At 47.2% G+C, this 18054-nt stretch overlaps 1 protein-coding gene across 2 annotated transcripts in view; it reads right to left on the minus strand.

Moving 5' to 3' along the window:
- Positions 1-18054, minus strand: part of ACSS1 (acyl-CoA synthetase short chain family member 1) — a 61936-nt gene that overhangs the window by 13637 nt on the left and 30245 nt on the right. For both annotated transcript variants that reach the window (XM_032351593.1, XM_032351594.1), the window contains 5 exons: positions 11404-11579; positions 10844-10996; positions 7525-7672; positions 6127-6264; positions 792-884 (listed from right to left, as the gene is read on the minus strand). In XM_032351593.1, the coding sequence (XP_032207484.1) occupies positions 792-884; positions 6127-6264; positions 7525-7672; positions 10844-10996; positions 11404-11579 (708 nt within the window). The remainder of the gene's footprint in view (positions 1-791; positions 885-6126; positions 6265-7524; positions 7673-10843; positions 10997-11403; positions 11580-18054) is intronic.

Here is an 18054-nt window from a genome sequence, read left to right on the forward strand (position 1 = left end):
TAAATAATGAAAAGCAATGCCCACAGTTCTGTTCTCAAGTATTTTCTTTGGCATTCCCCTCTCTCAGCCTGCATGGAAATGCCTCAGGAGACTCAGTTGCAGAAAGCCTCCATTCTGAGCCTTCCCAAATGGAGAATGGAGCTATTTGCATTGCCTCACTTTCTGGCTTCTTGAAGAACAAGATCCCAGTTGGCTACATTTATTACATCAGTGGTGGTCTCTTGCCCTAAACATCCCAGTAAGTCAGATACCCCAGAGGACAGAGGGCAGAGAAAAACCAAATGGCACAGAAAAACAAAGTGCTTTCCCACTAAAATCTAAATTTAGACTCTGGTCCCTTACAGTCAGCTCATTTGCATCGGTTGTACTTGTTTTGGGCATGCGGGCCCAGCAGGAAAATGACCGTTTAGCTAAGCACCTACTACCTATCAGGCCTCAGACAACATACAGCAGTTCTATCACCTCCCTCCATCCTCATAGGGCCTGTAGTGGAGCACCCCCACTTCACAAATGAGGAACCCAAGGCTCAGAGACGTCATTACATATCCCGAGTCCTCCAGCTGGAATCCCTCAGCCTGGCTCTGCCTCTCACTCCAGACACTGGGATTTCCAACCACCTGAGGGGCTGAGGCATTAGCGGTGTTGGATGGCAATCGCAGAGCCTCACTCATACTTGACCCTCCAAGACTCGGGCTCGGCCACATGTTCTCACGTGCTATCATACACCGCAAGTGATCCTGGCACCAGGTTCCGAAGGCATGCCTGGGCCCCTTCTCCTTGGGGACTCTCACCTGTCTGCCACCACGTGTCCACCAACGTGCATCTGCTGTCCCCCACCACCTTGTGGAGCCACTCCCAAGCCTCAAAGTTGATCGGTTCTCCCACTGAAACCACACACAAAAAGAGAAACAATATAATAGACCTCAATAAACCTGAAACCAAAAACTATAGGTTTCTACAGGGAAAACAGCTCTGTAATTTCCCTAAAGGACGTAAGAGGAAACTTGAAAAAACAGTGAGATTCATCAGATTTGTGGTGCCAAAAAATACAAATTACCAGATATTTTCACCATCAGGTCAAAAATTTTAAAAGTTGCCTAGAATATGAGAGAAATAAACCTTAAATAGCCTTAACCCACTAAACATCCCAGGCACCCCTCATTAAATTTTTTTTTTTTTTTACTTTTTATTTTATTTTATTTTCCGATTTTGGTCAGTAGCTTTCTATTTTTTTATTATGTTCAATTAGCTAACATAAAATACATCATTAGTTTTTGATGCAGTGTTCAATGATTCATTAGTTGTGTGTAACACCCTTATATGTAATTCCATGTATATGAACTGTCCAGAATAAGCAACTCTAGACAGACAGAAAGTTAGATTCATGGCGGTTTTAGAGTTGGGGTAGGGGAAAGGGCAGTTGGAAGAGATGGTGAGTGACTGCTAATGGGTTCAGGGTTACCTTTAGGAGTGCTGTAAACATGAAAAATGAGTAAGGGATAGGCAGGGCCAGGTAGGGAGAGAGAGGTAGGGGGCTACATGTTAGGCTTACCCAAAATCCCAGAAATGCTGAGGTGTGAGGAAACCAGAGATAAGGAAACAGAAGCAGACAACCATGTTTGCCTTAGATATCAGAGATGAGATATTCAAAGGAGAAGTAATCATCAGTGGTAAAAAAGATTTCAGTTCCCTGGTCGGTTTCCTATAGAAGACTGACCATGAAAGACTGATTGGCAGCCCAATCAGAATCCCTCTCCCTCTAGAGAGCTTTTTTCTTTCCTTCCTGTTCTCACCTTCACTTAATACACTTTCAGTTCACTTCACAAAAGAAAAAAGAAAAAAGAGAAAAAAAAAAAAGCAAAGTGAGAGAAACAGTACAGTACAGGAGCGTAATTTGGTATGCAGCTGGGAGAAACCGCATGTGTCTGTTAACACATAGCAGCGCACACACCTGCTACGACTACTTAGGAAGCTGTGGTGGAAATCTACTATAGCTACACCTACACTTATCTTATTCTCAAGAACATCACTCCTGGCCTATAGAAAAGAAAGCAGATGTGTTCACACACAAGGAGGATCACCGCAGTTAAAAACCATAAGTGCCATTAAGAAGAGGACAGAGAAGTAAACCATCAGTGTCCACGAGATACACAGCACAAGAGCACAAGAACAGAACCGCAGCCACCCTCAGCAGGGCTGCCCAGATAGTTGCAGCCCTGCAGATGCAGGAGCCGCATAGGCCGCCTGAACCCAGCTGTGCAAAGTTCAAGGACAAGCACATCAGTCCCTGCATGGCATGGTCAAAAGGTGTGTGTGAGGGGATGGTGGGTGGTTACTGACTGGGAGGGGCCATAAGGGAATGTTCTTTGGTCTGGAAATTTCTAAGGCTTGATCTAGGTGGCGGTTTTAGATACATGTACAACAGTTGGTGGTTGAACATCACAGGGGTTGGGGTGCCAGCATCCTAGGCAGCCAAAAATCTGAGTATAACTGGGACTTTGTTTATATATAACTAAGTTAAGCAAAACTTAGCTACTGATAGCCTGCTGTTGATTAGAAGCCTCACCAATAACATAAACATTCACCCCACATTTTGTATGCTGTATGTATCAACATATTGTATTCTTACAAGAAAGTAAGACAAAGATAAGAAAAAAAAATTAAGAAAATCATAAAGAGGGATGCCTGGGTGGCTCAGTCATTAAGAGTCTGCCTTTGGCTCAGGTCATGATCCCGGGGTCCAGGGTTCAAACCCCACATCGGGCTCTCTGCTGAGTAGGAATCCTGCTTCTCCCTCTCCCTCCCCCTGCTTATGTTCCCTTTCCTGTTCTCTCTCTCTATCAAATAAATATATCTCCACCTTATAACAGTTAGAATGGCCAAAATTAGCAAAACAGGAAAGAACATGTGTTGGAGAGGATGTGGAGAAAGGGGAACCCTCTTACACAGTTGGTGGGAATGTGAGTTGGTACAGCCACTTTGGAAAACAGTGTGGAGATTCCTCAAGAAATTAAAAATAGAGCTTCCCTATGACCCTGCAATTGCACTACTGGGTATTTACCCCAAAGATACAGATGGAGTGAAAAGAAGGGCCATCTGTACCCCAATGTTTATAGCAGCAATGGCCACGGTCGCCAAACTGTGGAAAGAACCAAGATGCCCTTCAACGGACGAATGGATAAGGAAGATGTGGTCCATATACACTATGGAGTATTATGCCTCCATCAGAAAGGATGAATACCCAACTTTTGTAGCAACATGGACGGGAATGCTGAGTGAAGTAAGTCAAGCAGAGAGAGTCAATTATCATTTGGTTTCACTTACTTGTGGAGCATAACAAATAGCATGGAGGACTTGGGGAGTTAGAGAGGAGAAGGGAGTTGAGGGAAATTGGAAGGGGAGGTGAACCATGAGAGACTACGGACTCTGAAAAACAATCTGAGGGTTTTGAAGGGGCAGGGGGTGGGAGGTTGGGGGAACCAGGTGGTGGGTATTAGAGAGGGCACAGATTGCATGGAGAACTGCGTGTGGTGCAAAAACAATGAATACTGTTATGCTGAAAAGAAATTTTTAAAAAATCTTTAAAAAAATATAAGAAAATCATAAAGAAAATACATTTACAGTCCTATACTGTATTTATTGAAAAAAATCCATGTGTTAAGTAGGTCCCACACAGTTCAAGCAGATGTTGTTCAAAGGTCAACTATGTGTATAATATAACAACTGCTATGTATATATGCCCCCCCACACACAAATAAATGGCTTTCTACCCTAGGACTCTACAACCCAACTTCTCAGTGTCTACCCACTGTAATCTCCAGGTGTGTGTCCCCCAACCAAGATTTCATATGTTGACATCTTAACCCCCAAAGATGATAGTATTGGGAGGTAAGGACTTTGGGAGGTCATGAAGCACTCTGGAATGGGGTTAGTGTTCTTACAAAATAGACCACACAGAGTTCCCTCTTCCCCCCCACTCACGTGAGGACATAGGGAAAAGGTACCATCTACAAACCCAGGAAGGGGGCCGTCCCTAGAAGACAATCATGCTGGCACCTTGATTAGGGACTTCCCAGCCCCAACAACTGTGAGAGATAAATTCATGTTGTTTATAAGCAACCCAGTCAGTGGTGCAGCCACAGTGGCTAAGCTATGACCCTAATGAAACAGCCATGTAAGACTGGCACTCAGCCAGAATCGACCAGCTTACACATACCACTGCTAGAACAGTGAAACACTCCCACTCTGGTTGCCTCTTGCTCAGGACGACCCACGACGCGCCGCGGCCTGACCTGGCCAGGGGCTCCCATGCTGGTCACATGGGGGCTGGTTGTTGTATGCATTACTCCTGCACTCACCCACACCCACAAGGACGTTAAGAGGCTGCCATGAGGTACACTGAGAAACTGCCAGCAGCCCAGATCTCCAACCACAGGGGCAAGACCGCCAGACCATGATCATGTTTACGTGAAAGCAGACATCTTAGAACCATACTGTCTCTCACGGGAACATGACTGTGCAGAAGGGCTCAAAAGGGGCACAAGCAGCATGGTTGCCTGGAGCCACGCTCACGGAGGATGTCATACTTGACAGTGTTCCAATTGTTTCTTTTTCTCAGTAAGAGAACTATGTGTCACTTGTGAAATTAAAAGTTAAAAAGAAGTGTAAAGCAAATCTTGGGGTAAAAGTCCTGAGGAAGCTGGGTTCTGCTGACTGGTAGGATTAAATGAAGTCAATTCGCCCGTAGCGTGGTGTGCTGTGAGGACTAATTCAGATGTCGGGAAGCAGCCAGAGCGGCAGAGCCTCAGTGGGGGACAGCACCACATGGGCTCTGGCCAAGCATGCAGCTTACTGGTCCACATTGCTCCCATGTGAGCAGGTGCCCAGTGCTGTTTGTCTGCCTGCCAGCACTACTTAGTAACAACCAGGTTCCAAGGGAACCCCTGTAGCACTCTCCTCCTGGCACTGGTTACATGGCAGGAAAGTGCCCACAACACCAGCAAAATACAGAGAGTCTGGAGAAGGCTCTGTGTGTGCTCCCTGTTGCCAAGCTGCTCCATGCCTGGTCTAGGAGAGGAAGTGGGTCTGGTGACGTATGGAGTGAGGACCCCAGAAGCCTGTCTGGCTAAGGGGATGCCCGGATGAGGCAGCTTTGAGCTAGGACGGGCTCCCCCACTCTAAGGCAAGTGTTGGGCACCTCCTTCTGAAGCACTTGGAGCATTTACCCTGTCACTGGGGTCCTTGTGAGTCTTCCTTAGCAGAGCACGTCTGGAAACTCAAACCTCCCTTCACCACTAACCTGACCTAGCTCCTGGGCCCACTTAGGTGGTCTGCAGATGGCACCTGGAGGATCTGAGTTTCTGTGGCCCTCCACCTGCCCTCAGGTCCCAAGCACTGCCAGGCCCAGAGTGCAGGAGCACCTCACAGCCCCAGCGTTGGAGGGTAGGTGTTCTCCAACCACATGACTCCCTTCACGACATGCAGGCTTCACCCTCCACAGAGGGAATGTGCCAAGAGAGGCATCTCAGACTCACCACTCTCCGCCCTGTTCCCCTACTGACAGCATGTGTAGGGGCAGAAATGACAGGAGTCAGGAAAAGGAGACAGAAAGGGCTTGGGTACCCTCCACCTCACCATATCACCTGAAATAACCCCACAACCTCTTTCCAAAGTGCATTCATGGGGCTTGGCCACCTCTGTCAAAATCACAAGTGGAGATAATCTTGGATCTCGAAACCCTCTGCTTTGGAAATATCTACAGCAAGAGCAACACACAGCACAGTGTGCTTACCACAGTCCTTGGGGGTTGTCGGCCCCCAGCACAGGGGAGCACCTTCGTGACCCACAGTCAATTCCCCTCATACTGCAATCCCATGCGGCCACTAAAGAAGGGCTTGAGCTTCTTTACCAGGTTTTCATAATAAAGATGAAGCACAGAAACGTCTGGAATGTTGAGCCCCAGGCCACGATCAGCCAGGGCCTCCAGGAAGCTGCTTACGGGCAGGGACCTCTGTTTCCTATTTAGCCTGGCACTGTTTGAATTCACCACAGACACAGCCACACAGCCTTCATGATTAAAGCCATCTGGAATCCTTCACTGGCTCTACTCTACGGTGGGTCACTCACCTGACCCCAGGGTCCTCAGGGAAGAGCGGTCATACTTCTTCACCCAGGAGTCGCCATATTTCAACAGCAGCCGGACAGCCGTCGGGGCCCCATAGAACTGATTGATCTTTAACCTCTGCACCGTCTCCCAGTATCGACCTACAGAAGGGCCCAAGTTCACTGTCAGTCTGTGTCTACCACACGTTATCTAACTTATTTAGAAATCAGTCAACAGTTACTGTGCACTGGATACAGGCAAATACCTGTGTTCACAGAAATGGAATCCCAACGACCCATTGATGAAATGGGAAGGGAGCCCTCTGAGAAGGGGCTCCCCGTGGCAATCATCTCCCAGCATACCCCCCATCCAGGGCCAGCACATTTGGCAATAGCCTCCATCTGGCTCTGGATGGCTGCATTCACAGGGTGTTACCCAAAAGATACAGCAAGGATCAGTTCAAAGAGGTATCACTGTGAATTTTAAAAATAACCCATGCCGTACTGACATAGAACTTGTGTTCAGTCACACCAAAAATGGTCTCTAAAGGGGTTACTGGTGCTTCCCCTGGCACAGCGGCAGCCACCACTGAGCGAGCCCTGGGGAGCAGGGCAATTCTCTTAGCACTTACTCACCTGATTCCCCACAATCCCCCACAACTAGCCACCATGGCTCTACACACAGAGTGAGCAGAGCTTCGAGGGGCTGAAGTGACATGCCTGAGATCACATCTAAGATGGCCTGCACATTTATCTGAGAGTGCATCCTAGTCCATCAGGAAGCTGGAGAGGAGCAGGGGAGGTGACAAAGAAGTTCCACACACATCACTGTTAGCACCGTGGAGGGTTTGGCAAGAGCCTCCTGGCAGAGCCACCACCATTCCATCGCATTACAACAAATTCTTGGGGTTTTGTGCTGCCTCAGAGGAAGATGCCAAAGTGAGCAAGATGTGGGTCCTCAAAGTGATCTCCATGCACGGACGTGGCTCCAGGCCACAGGCAATACTGTCTGACAGAGAGCACAGGCACAGAGCTGGATAAAGTCCCCTCTGTCTTGGGTAATGGGAGGTTGGCAGCTGTCCTGAGGGTTGAGGAAGGGCTGGATCTGGTTAGGTGGCCAGAGAGGAGAGAGGAACAGTGCTAAGGGGATGGCCCAAGGCACCCAGTTTGCTAGGGGGACAGGAACGCTGGAGTGGGCTGTCCTGAGATGGCTTTCAGTGACAAATCTATGACTATCTGATCCTACTGCAGACCCCACCCCTAGCCCCAGCCCACCTCCCAGGGCGAAGAATTTGGCAGCTATGCCACAGGACCACAAGGACCACAGCCGGGCCAGATCAAAGACCTCTACCCCACCCTCCTGTGAACTTCTCTTTCCTCCAGCTCCCTCGGGGGGACCCTGTGTGCATCCCCAGTACTCACCAGCATCAGGGTAAACCGGGGTACTCTCAAAAAGGACACTGGTTGCTCCATTGCACAGGGGTCCGTACACCACATAGCTGTGTCCTGTGATCCAGCCAATGTCGGCCACACAGCCGAAGACGTCACCTGGCCGGTAGTCAAACACAAGCTGCAGAAATAGAAGAGGCCATCAGGAGCCTGTCACCCCACATTCCCACAGGTCACTAACACTGTTCTGTAAATGCAAAACACAGCTGCGCCTAAGGCTATTAAGAGCAGGAAAAACAAGTGCATTGCTGGGGCTCTGTGCAGCTATAGCAGTGACAAGACAGTTACTGTCACCCACAACACGCTGACTCTCGCAGGCAACAGTGAAAGAAGCCAGACTCCAGGTGTATGTTGGGTGAGCCCCAGCCAACCAAAGCTAATCTGTATGCTGGAGGTCATGCAAGTGCCGGCCCTGCTGGGGGGGTTTTGGGGGGGCTTTCATGCCTTTAAGAGCTGGAGATACCCCACATCTGGATGCAGGTGGTGGCCACAAGTGTACAAAATACCATCTAGTTATAAGTCTAAAATAAGGGCACCCTGCACTAGTTATATCACAATCTTCTTAGAGCCCTTAAAAATTACAAAAACATGAAAGCCAAAAAGATGCCTCAAGCATCATCAGCTTCTGAGAGCCTGAGCAGAGAGACTATGTGTCTCCTGTATTCTCACCACAGGGTCCCACCAGAGCCTGAATCTGAATGTCCCTTTTCAGGAAACACAGAGGACAAAGGGATAAAACTGCTGGGTGCCACAGAAAAGTGTAAGGAAACAGAAGGGACAGAGAAACAACAGGTTAAAAAAGCCTTAAAAGACATCTCAAAAAAGCGTCAGCAGGCAAGAGTAAGCTATAGGATCAGGGGACACATACTGGGTGACAAAGCTAGAAGAGGGGAAACATGGGACCATGACGCTATCAGTCAGGATACAGGGAGGGGCTGTAGTCAGACAGGGAGGAAGGGCTTATGTGACCAAAGTGGCGTTTGCCTTTTCATAATTCTTCAAGCCACACACTTGATTTGGATGGTTTTCTGGATTCTACTCTGTATTGTTTTCCAATGAAAAGATTTTCTTTTAAATCTTCGGGTGAGTGGCCCAGTTTCTTGCTGCCCCAAATGAACACTGAGATTCTCCAGGAGTCCACATACAGCACAGTGGTCTTGAGACAGCCTGGGCCCTGTGCAGCTGTGACCCAAGGGGGAGGGATGACTCTTTCAAGGAGGACTGTGTTTTCACTGTCGTGGAGAATCAGGATGCTGACCTCCTAAGCCCCACAGCATTCAGGGACCAAAAGAATTTTTAGTACAACTTGGACCCAAACTGCCAACTCTTCCCTGGGGCTGGAGATATCTCTCCCTACAGTTCTGGGAACGGGAACAAGTGCCTGTGGCCAGCCGTGCTCCAAAGGGCCCAGCAGGCAACCCTGAGTTCCCACCCCCGTGGGAACCAATAGAACCAACTATCCTTTTCCCTGAAGAACCAATGGTCCTAATGTCCTTTACATGTGTTCATGCTTTCATCTACAAAAGGCTGAAAATTTCTATTCCTAATGCTTCAAAAAAACATCTCTTATTGAAGAGAAATTCAAAAGATACCTATACCCTGACTTCTTTTGCTCATATAGACTGGGTTCTGGTAACAAGTGGAAAACACAAAAAAGAATCTCTCACCACATTTATAGCTTCCCTAATGTTAACTGTACTAAAAACTGGTGGAAAAAATTTGATCTACTCTGTGAAGTTCTTGGTATTTGCTCTTAGTAGTTATATTTTTCAAGGTATTTTTATTTACATGATGTACCCACCGAAAGCTGAGGAAAGGTGGGGTTTTCCAGAGAACACTAAGGTCAAGAAGGTTCTGTGGCATATTCAGGTGACCCAGGAAGCAGAAGACAACTGTTTTATTATTCATTTGGGCTCAAGTAATACCTGTCTGCTCTGCCTAGTTCTGTACCACATCCATCTTGCGGGCTCGCTTTCAACATTGTTAGCCCTGGGTGTGGGTGGCTGACAGTGGGATCAGTACATTGCCACTCAGAGACTGTGTCATGTGCAGTGTGCATGCCTTCTACCTGTCTCCCAGCCCCTGCTGCTTGCCACATTCATTTCATGAGATTCACCTCCTATGTGAATAACCCTGGCCAATCAGTACCTTCCTCCCCAACCCCCAGCCACAGTGACTGGGTCCAAATGGGGGCCTGGACTTTGGTGGGGCTAGGAGGCTCTCTCCAGCCACTGGGAGGAATGTGGTCAGCACAGAGGAAGGGAGCCAAGGAAGGAAAGACAGCACCACCCAGGACCAATGTCTGAGCCCTTCTTGGATGAGCCTGGGCTTGCTGGTCACCAGGCCAGTCACTTCCCCTTTGCTGCTGGTACCAGCTAGAGCTGAGTTTCAATTTTTGCAGCAGTCAGGTCCATAAACACTATCTTGAAACCAAATCCTCCCTAGGAAATGTCAACTATTCCTCAAGTGATCAGGGATGCCCATTAAACCACAAACTCCCCCCAACCCACCCACATTCAAATCAGGCCTGTTTTTTAAATGCATTTATGAGAATAAAAGCATGTCACACCATGTTCTTTATAGGCCCTAAAGGGTGGTCCACTATAACACAATTCCCACATAATGGACTTAGATTTCCTTAAGAAAAGTAAATCTTTTTTCTAATTTTACTTTTAAAATGTGGCCCCAGTGATCCAAGCCCAGAATACCTTTAAGGGCATATGAAAATGTTTTACTTTCTTTAAACACCAGAAAAAAAAGAAAAAAAAAAAAGATCTACTAAGTAGAAGTAGACATTTAATATGTAAAAGTAGCATATCCATCTCTATACCAACTCAGTTGTAAAATATGATTTTTTACATTTCTTATGGATGAAGGGGCCCAGGAGGGCACTTAGGTGCTTACACCTGGGCCCCTGAGCATCAGAACACAGCTGTAGCAAAAGGAGCATATTGGGCCTGGGGAGAGCCAGACTCCTCCAGAGCAAACGATGGCAAGGACACAGGGGCAAAGGGGCTAAAGGCCAGCAGTGAGCCTCAGATTAGAGACCTGGACTCTTTCAACAAGCACAGAAACTCGGGCCCCACACCCACCTATGCAGAGTGCCAGTGTCACAACTTAGAGCACCCCACTCCCAAACATACTAGGAGAAACATTAGGCCCTCACACATACAGGCTCTAGGTTATAGCAGGAGTTCTAGCCCTAACCCAGGCTCTGAAGGCCCCCTACCCAGAGCCCAGCCACAAAGGCGTGACTCCTCCCACCCTCAGCCTCCCCCAACAAGGCACATACCCGGTGTGTCAGGGCGGCATACAGCAGGTAGCCCGCCTGAGTGTGGACGAGTCCCTTGGGGGTCCCAGTGCTCCCCGAAGTGTACAGCAAGAAGAGCATGTCCTCACTGCCCATGCTCTCTGGGGCACACACAGGGTCCTCCTTGGCCATTTCCTGGAAGGGGGAAGACATACACAGTCCCATCCAAGGAAGTTAACCTCTGCCCCCATTCACCCTCTCTGAAAATACCTCTCACCTGATACCTAAAGGACTTGGCAGACTGGGTTCAGTTTGCCTTTTCTATCCTACCTTAGTTCAACTCCAGATGCAGGGAACACAAAGGGAAGGATCCAGTCATTTCTATTACACTGTTTCTATTACACTGTTTCAGTACATTTGCTGCATCTGAGTTCCAGCTCCCCAACCACAATATAAGCCCATCAGATACCACTGGGGAACCCTGAGCACATTTAGGGGACCCAGGTTGAAAACCCAGTGTTTTCAACCTGGGTTGAACTCAGACCCAGTGTACCCAATAATTACCCCTCCTCCTCCAACTGTACAGAGCAAAGCAAACACACCTGCTCAAGGGGGATGTCCCGATGACCCATGTGGACCTTGTTGTCTGTCCTGTGAGCCACCAGGACATGCTGGATGGTTGGGCAGTGCTTCACAGCTTCATCCACGATCTTCTTCAGCTCCACCACGCGCCCTCCCCGAAGTCCTTGGTTGAAGGTGATGACTACCTTGCACTTGGCTAATTCATACAAACAGAGATTTATGGTCAATTTCCTTCCCACTTTGAGCTTCACAGCCCAGGGTGAGAAGCCACACAGTCCAGGCCTAAACATGTGATAGACAAAGTCCATTCTTTTTTTTTTTTTTAAAGATTTTATTTATTTATTTATTTATTTGACAGAGAGAAATCACAAGTAGATGGAGAGACAGGCAGAGAGAGACAGAGGGAAGCAGGCTCCCCGCTGAGCAGAGAGCCCGATGCGGGACTCGATCCCAGCACCCTGAGATCATGACCTGAGCTGAAGGCAGCGGCTTAACCCGCTGAGCCACCCAGGTGCCCCGACAAAGTCCATTCTTGAGCAAAAGAGTCCACAAAATGGGGGGATCTGGCTTCCTTGCAATCTTTGGCTGAATGCAGAAGTACCAGGCCTTTTCACAGCTCTAAGGGGGACACTTCCATCAGTCCCTGCCATGCGCTGGGGGGCTTTCCCAGGTGAGGGGCCATCACACTGTCCTCAGCCACAGCCACTATGGTGTCAAAGCAACACCAAGATGCAGAGACCAAGAAAACTGGACAGCCAGAGATCAAGCCCCAATGTGTCCTGTGTGGCCCCTGTCCTGTCCAGGGATAAGAAGCTTCAATGCCAGAAAACAGAGGCCACTCCCAGTGGGTGCCAGGAGTTACAGGCCCCCACCCTTGCCTTTAGCAGATGGCCCTCCAGGCTCCACACCTGCTATTCAATGACCTGGCTAGGCTTGAACAGGCTCAGGGCAAGGATGGGAAGACTGAACCTTCCATAGCAGACCAAAGGTAAGGCCCTGAGCAGGATACAGACACAAACTAGGCCTCAGAACCATAGGCAAAGGAATGAGATCCCACTTCATGCCTCAACCTGGGATGACCCAAAAGAATCAAGGCTGCAGTGGGCTATTCTCTAACTGGCCCCTAATGGAAGAGCCCAGAACAAATACCCAGTTTTAGTGCTGACCAGCAGGGACCCACACATCCTCAGACCTTTTATCACTCTGTACCAAGGACTTCTTCCAAAGCCACAGCCAGAAGAACTAAGGATTGCCCCAACCCCAGCAGCCTTCCACCAATGATTCATGGGTTGGAATATAAATAGTCCAACTCCCTCGCCCCCCAGAGGCCCATCCCTATGTGGTTCTATCACCTTCCAGGGCTCTCTAGGGGACTGAGCACCAGGAACCCACTGTGGAAGCTGGTCTACTGGATTTCTCTTCCCAGCCCCACTCCCCAGCACCCTAGACTGCTTCCCAGGACCACTCCCAAATGAACTGGCTACCCCTGAATGCTCATCTCAGGGTCTACTTCTGTGGGAGCCCTGACAGAGGTACCATCTCCTTCAGCTTTTCTGTCGGAAAAGTGCCTTCTAGCAACACACTCGTTCTTTCTTTATCCCAAGGGCCCTAGAGTTGACATGACCTTGAGAGCCACCGAAGAATTCTCTTAGCCCTTGGCTGGGTCACCCAAGGATCAGAGAAGTACTCTAGAGGCCTTGAGGAACACAGGAAAGTGTCATCCGGCTCTGCACAGCAGAGGAACCCAGCGGCACATTCTTTGCTCCTCAGACCTGGCCATTGGTCACCCTGGGGAAATAAAATCAGTTGGATGGAGTCCGTCAGAGATCACCCTGGCCTACATCCTGGGTGCTGAGATTGGTCCAGGACAACTCCTATGGGGCAAGAAGGGAGATAATCCAGCAGGTAGAAAGAACCTAGCCTCAAGGGGGTGAGAGACACCCTGGGGAAAGCAGTGGTCCCTGTCCATCCCAGGTGCATTATGTGGATTAGAGCTTCTCCATAGCCTACCATGGCACATGCCTTGTTCCTGGCTCTCATTTGTTGGAGGCTTTCCACCCAAGCAGTTCTCTAGGGCAGGAACCAGCATCGCATGCCTAGTCTCTAGGAGGTGCTTGGAGACGTGATACACTCTGTGGTTTCCCCTGAAGTTCAGTGGCGGGTACAGGGTTTGTGCACAGCATCAGGGCACAGGCCAGATCAGCATGACACTTTATCTGGAAAGCTTTGATTTTTACCTCCCTGGCTTTTGAGCAGATATTAGCATCTGTCTTCATTTTTTACTGCTCCTATAGCCAATTACCACAAACTTAGTGGCTCAGAAAACCCATATTTTATTTCACAGTTCTCTAGTCCAGTGAGCTTGGTGGGGTTCTTTTCTTGAGGTCTCATGCCCAAAATCAATGTGTGAGGGAACAAAGCTCTCATCTGGGGGATCTGGAGGAGACTCTGCTTCTGGGCTATTCAGGGTGTTGACAGAACTCAGCTCCATATAACTTCAAGACTGAGGTCCCCATTTCCCTCATTTTTCATTCTGTCAGCCAACAGTCATTCCTAGCCTTTAGAGCCACCTATATCCCCTGTCTTATGACATCCTTTATCATCAAAGCTAACAAAGGCAGATCAACTCCTTCTCATGCTTTGACCTCCCATTCTGCCACATGTCCTCTGCCTCCAGCCAGAGGAAGTTCTCTTCTTTCCAGGGCTTACATTTTTAGTTTGGGCCCACCTGGATAATCCCACCATTTCCGTGCTCATCCCATTTGCCAAGCTCTTTTGATGTGTTAAGTAACATATTCCCAGGTTTTGGGGGATTATGGTGCAGACATATGTGGGGGCCATTACTTGCTCCTCCCCCACAGTCTCTCAGAATCATTCTGCCCTCCACCCTCCCCATCATACTACACTCTCTTTCCACTCCTAATTCATCCTAAAGCAAGAGGGAATATAAAGGGAAGAGGAGTGGTTAGAGTCTGGAGGCCAGACCAGGGGACAGAAACTCTAAAATAGAACATATTGACTGAATGGCCGCCTAGCTCATGATGAGACCCTGGTGGCCATGCTAACACTCCCACCCCCGAACCCCAGTGATGGATTAAAGAGAGCTGAAAATTCTTCCATCTGGTCTCATACTACTTCTCAAGGAGAAATAGGGTGTTAGTGTCCCCCACCGTGAATTTGGAATGACCAGACTGGTTGGATCAATGCAGTACTAAAAATGAGGATATGTGTTTCTGAACCTGGCCTTTAGGGCAATTGGCACTTTCTACTTCCATCCAAGAGAAACTGTGAGCCGCCATGCAACAGTCTGACTGCCTGTGGTTGCCCAACCTGGTCATGCAAAGAGGCCACATGAAAAAGATGCTTCACAGCCCCCAACTATGCAAGCCAACCCAGCTTGCATCCCAGATATCATGGAGCAGAGAAAAGACATTCCCACAAGCCCATCTGATTCTTGCCCCCACAGAATCATGAAATAATTAAATTTATTCTTCTTAGCACTAAGTTTCGGAGTAGTTTGCTACACAGCAATAAATAACCAGCCACTCCTCTTATTGACCCAAGAGGAGGTAAACACCTGTCCTAACAGAGTCTTGCCATGGACTGACACCTGAATAGCTGGATGTGGAAGGTGTAGGTATTGGGTAAGAATCTCTTAATGACAAAATATAGAGAAAATTATAGCAGTTTCATCTGCTGAGGACCTCAGAGATGACCTGGCCCCTGTCCTTCTGTGGCCTTGTTGTATAGGATTCCTGAAGTTCTGGGACCTGTTCCAGGATCCAGCTACTAAATCTCCAAGGCCCAATGCTTTGAGCTTGTTTTAAAGAATCTTAACAGAAACACTTGGCAACCATGATAATATCCTCAGTAAAGGAAAGGATCAGCCTAGTGTAATGTGTTTTGTTTTGTTTTTAAGATTTTATTCATTTACTTGAAAGAAAGAGGCAGAAATAGTGACAGAGCTAATAAGAGACAGCAGGAGAAGGGAGGAGAGGAAGAAGCAGGCTCTCCGCTGAGCAGGGAGTCCAATGTGGGGCTCAATCCCAGGACCCTGAAATCATGACCTGAGCTGAAGGCAGACACTTAGCTGAGCCATCAAGGTGCCACAGCCTAGTGTAATGTTAAAGCAGGATCTCTGGTGGCAGAATGCCTGGGTTCAAATCCTGGCTCTGTCACTAACCAGCACTGTGACCTTAGGCAAGTCACTTAACCTCTCTGTGCCTCAGTTTCCTCATCTTCAAAAATAGAAGCTCCCAACAAACAATAGCCCAAGACCAGATAGTTCTCACTGGTGAATTCTACCAAATGTTTAAAGACAAATCAACTTCAATCTTCCTCAAACTCTGCCCAAACACTATATAGGAGGAAATACATTGTAACTAATTCTATGTGGCCAGCACTACCCTGATACCAAAGCCAGATGAACACATCACAGGAAAAATAAAAACTATAGACCAATACCCTTCATGAATACTGATGCAAAAATCCTCAACAAAGTGTTAGCAAACTATAGCCAGTAGCATATTAACAGGATTATGCATCATGATCAAGTGGGGTTTATTCCTGGAATGAAAAGAGCAGTATGACAACATGAAGAATCAAGGACATGAGTTCTCTGCTCAGAAGCAGAGCCTGCTTCTCCCTCTCTCTCTGTCTGCCTCTCTGCCTACTTGCTTCTCCCTCTCTTTCTGCCTCTCTGCCTACTTTTGATCTCTGTTAGAAAAATAAATAAAATCTTTAAAAAAATGAAAATTAAAGACAGATATATACAGACCATTGGAACCAAATACAGAACCCAGCAATACACCTCAACATATATGGCAAATTAGTTCTGACAAGTGCCAAGGCCATTTGATGAGGGGGAAAAGAACAGTCTCTTAACAAATGGTGCTGGTACCACTGGATACCCACTGGCAAAAGAATGAAGTTGAACCTCACATGATATACAAAAATTAACTCAAAATGGATCAAAGACCTAGTAAAAGCTAAGACTAGAAAATTCTTAGAAGAAAACATGGAGGCAAATCTTCATCACACTGGAGTTGTCAATAGATTCTTAAATAATACACCAAAATCACAAGCAAAAGAAAAAAAATGGATGATCCAGACTTTATCACGATTAAAAACTTTTGTACATCAAAGGACACTATTGAGAGAGTGAAAAGATAAGCCACAGAATGGGAGAAAATAATTGTAAATGATAAATCTAATAAAGGTTTAGTATCCAAAACAGAGATAACTCTTAAAACTCAACCAACCAAAAACCCAACAACAATTTAAAAAATGGACAAAGAGCTTATGTAGACATTTCTCCTAAAACATACAAACAGAGAAGCACATGAAAAGATGCTCAATGATGTTAGTCATTAGAAAGGCGATCAAATCCACAATGAAACACTACTTCGTACACATTGGATGGTTATAATTTTTTTTTTTTTAATGAAACAAGGGCTGACGATTCAGAGAAACTGGTAACCTCATACATTGCTTCTGGGAATGTGAAACAGAGCGGCAACTTTGGAAAACAGTTTGCAGTTCCTCGCTAAGTTAAATACAGATTTACCATGTATGCCAGCAATTCCATGCCTAGGTACATGCATGAAAAATTGGAAGAAGGTGTTCTCATGAATGTTCACAGCAACTCTATTCAAAATAGCCAAGATGTGATATGTTAACAAGTCAAATGTCCATCAATAGATGAATGGATAAACAAAACATGGTATACCCACACAGTAAAATTTTTGTCATAGAAAAGGAAATGAAGCAATGATACATGCTACAACATGGATGAACCTTGAAAACACTGTGAGTGGTCATAGAAGTCATATACAAAAGGCGACGTATCACATGAATTCATTCTATGAATTACCCAGAACAGGCAAATCACTGACAGAAAGCAGGTTAGTGGTTGCCAGAAGCTGGATTAAGGGGGAAACAGGGAGTGCCTGCTTAATGCGTATGAGATGTCCATTTGGGGTAATAAAAAAGGTCTGGAATAGACAGAGATGATGGTTGCACAACACTATGAATGTGCTTAATGCCACTGAGCTGTATACTTTAAGATGGTTATAATAGTAATAAAAAATGGGGGAAGGGAAAAATAGGGAGAGTATTATTGCCTATCATATTTATGAAGACTAGTTTAGTTAAATTAAAGGAGATGACTTTTGCAAAGTGCTTAGAACAGTACCTGGCACGTGGTAGGTGCTACAGAGTTGAGAGAGAGAAGGAGAAATAAGTGACAGCACCAACCCTTGAAAGTGGAGGAAGAGATGTAGAAAGGGAGCGGAAAGGCTTCTCAGTCCCTCCTAAAGAAGGTGGTCAGCTAGCTAGGGTCTAGGTCAGAACTCTGCCCTTGAACTCTGTTCACTAGCCAAAGGCAAGTCTTCAGTGAGACACAAAGAACTCCCAGTGGCCCCCCCAAGCATCCTCCTTGGTGAGCCAGCTCAGGGAGCTCTCTAGGATCTCACTGAGCAGGGGTCAGACCTCGCAGACATGAGGTCACCATCCAGACAGCCCTCCCACACCAGAAAAAGGAGGGAGACAACATTGTTCTGGACACTGTTCAGGAGACTCTGACCTACCTGCAGATAGAAATCCTTAAAGATGCACCACAAGCCCCCACACCTGACTCGGACCTCTGGAAATGGTCTGCCCCATCCTTCCTC

This window comes from Mustela erminea, chromosome 7 (assembly GCF_009829155.1).
Source record: "Mustela erminea isolate mMusErm1 chromosome 7, mMusErm1.Pri, whole genome shotgun sequence".
NCBI classification, from domain to species: domain Eukaryota; kingdom Metazoa; phylum Chordata; class Mammalia; order Carnivora; family Mustelidae; genus Mustela; species Mustela erminea.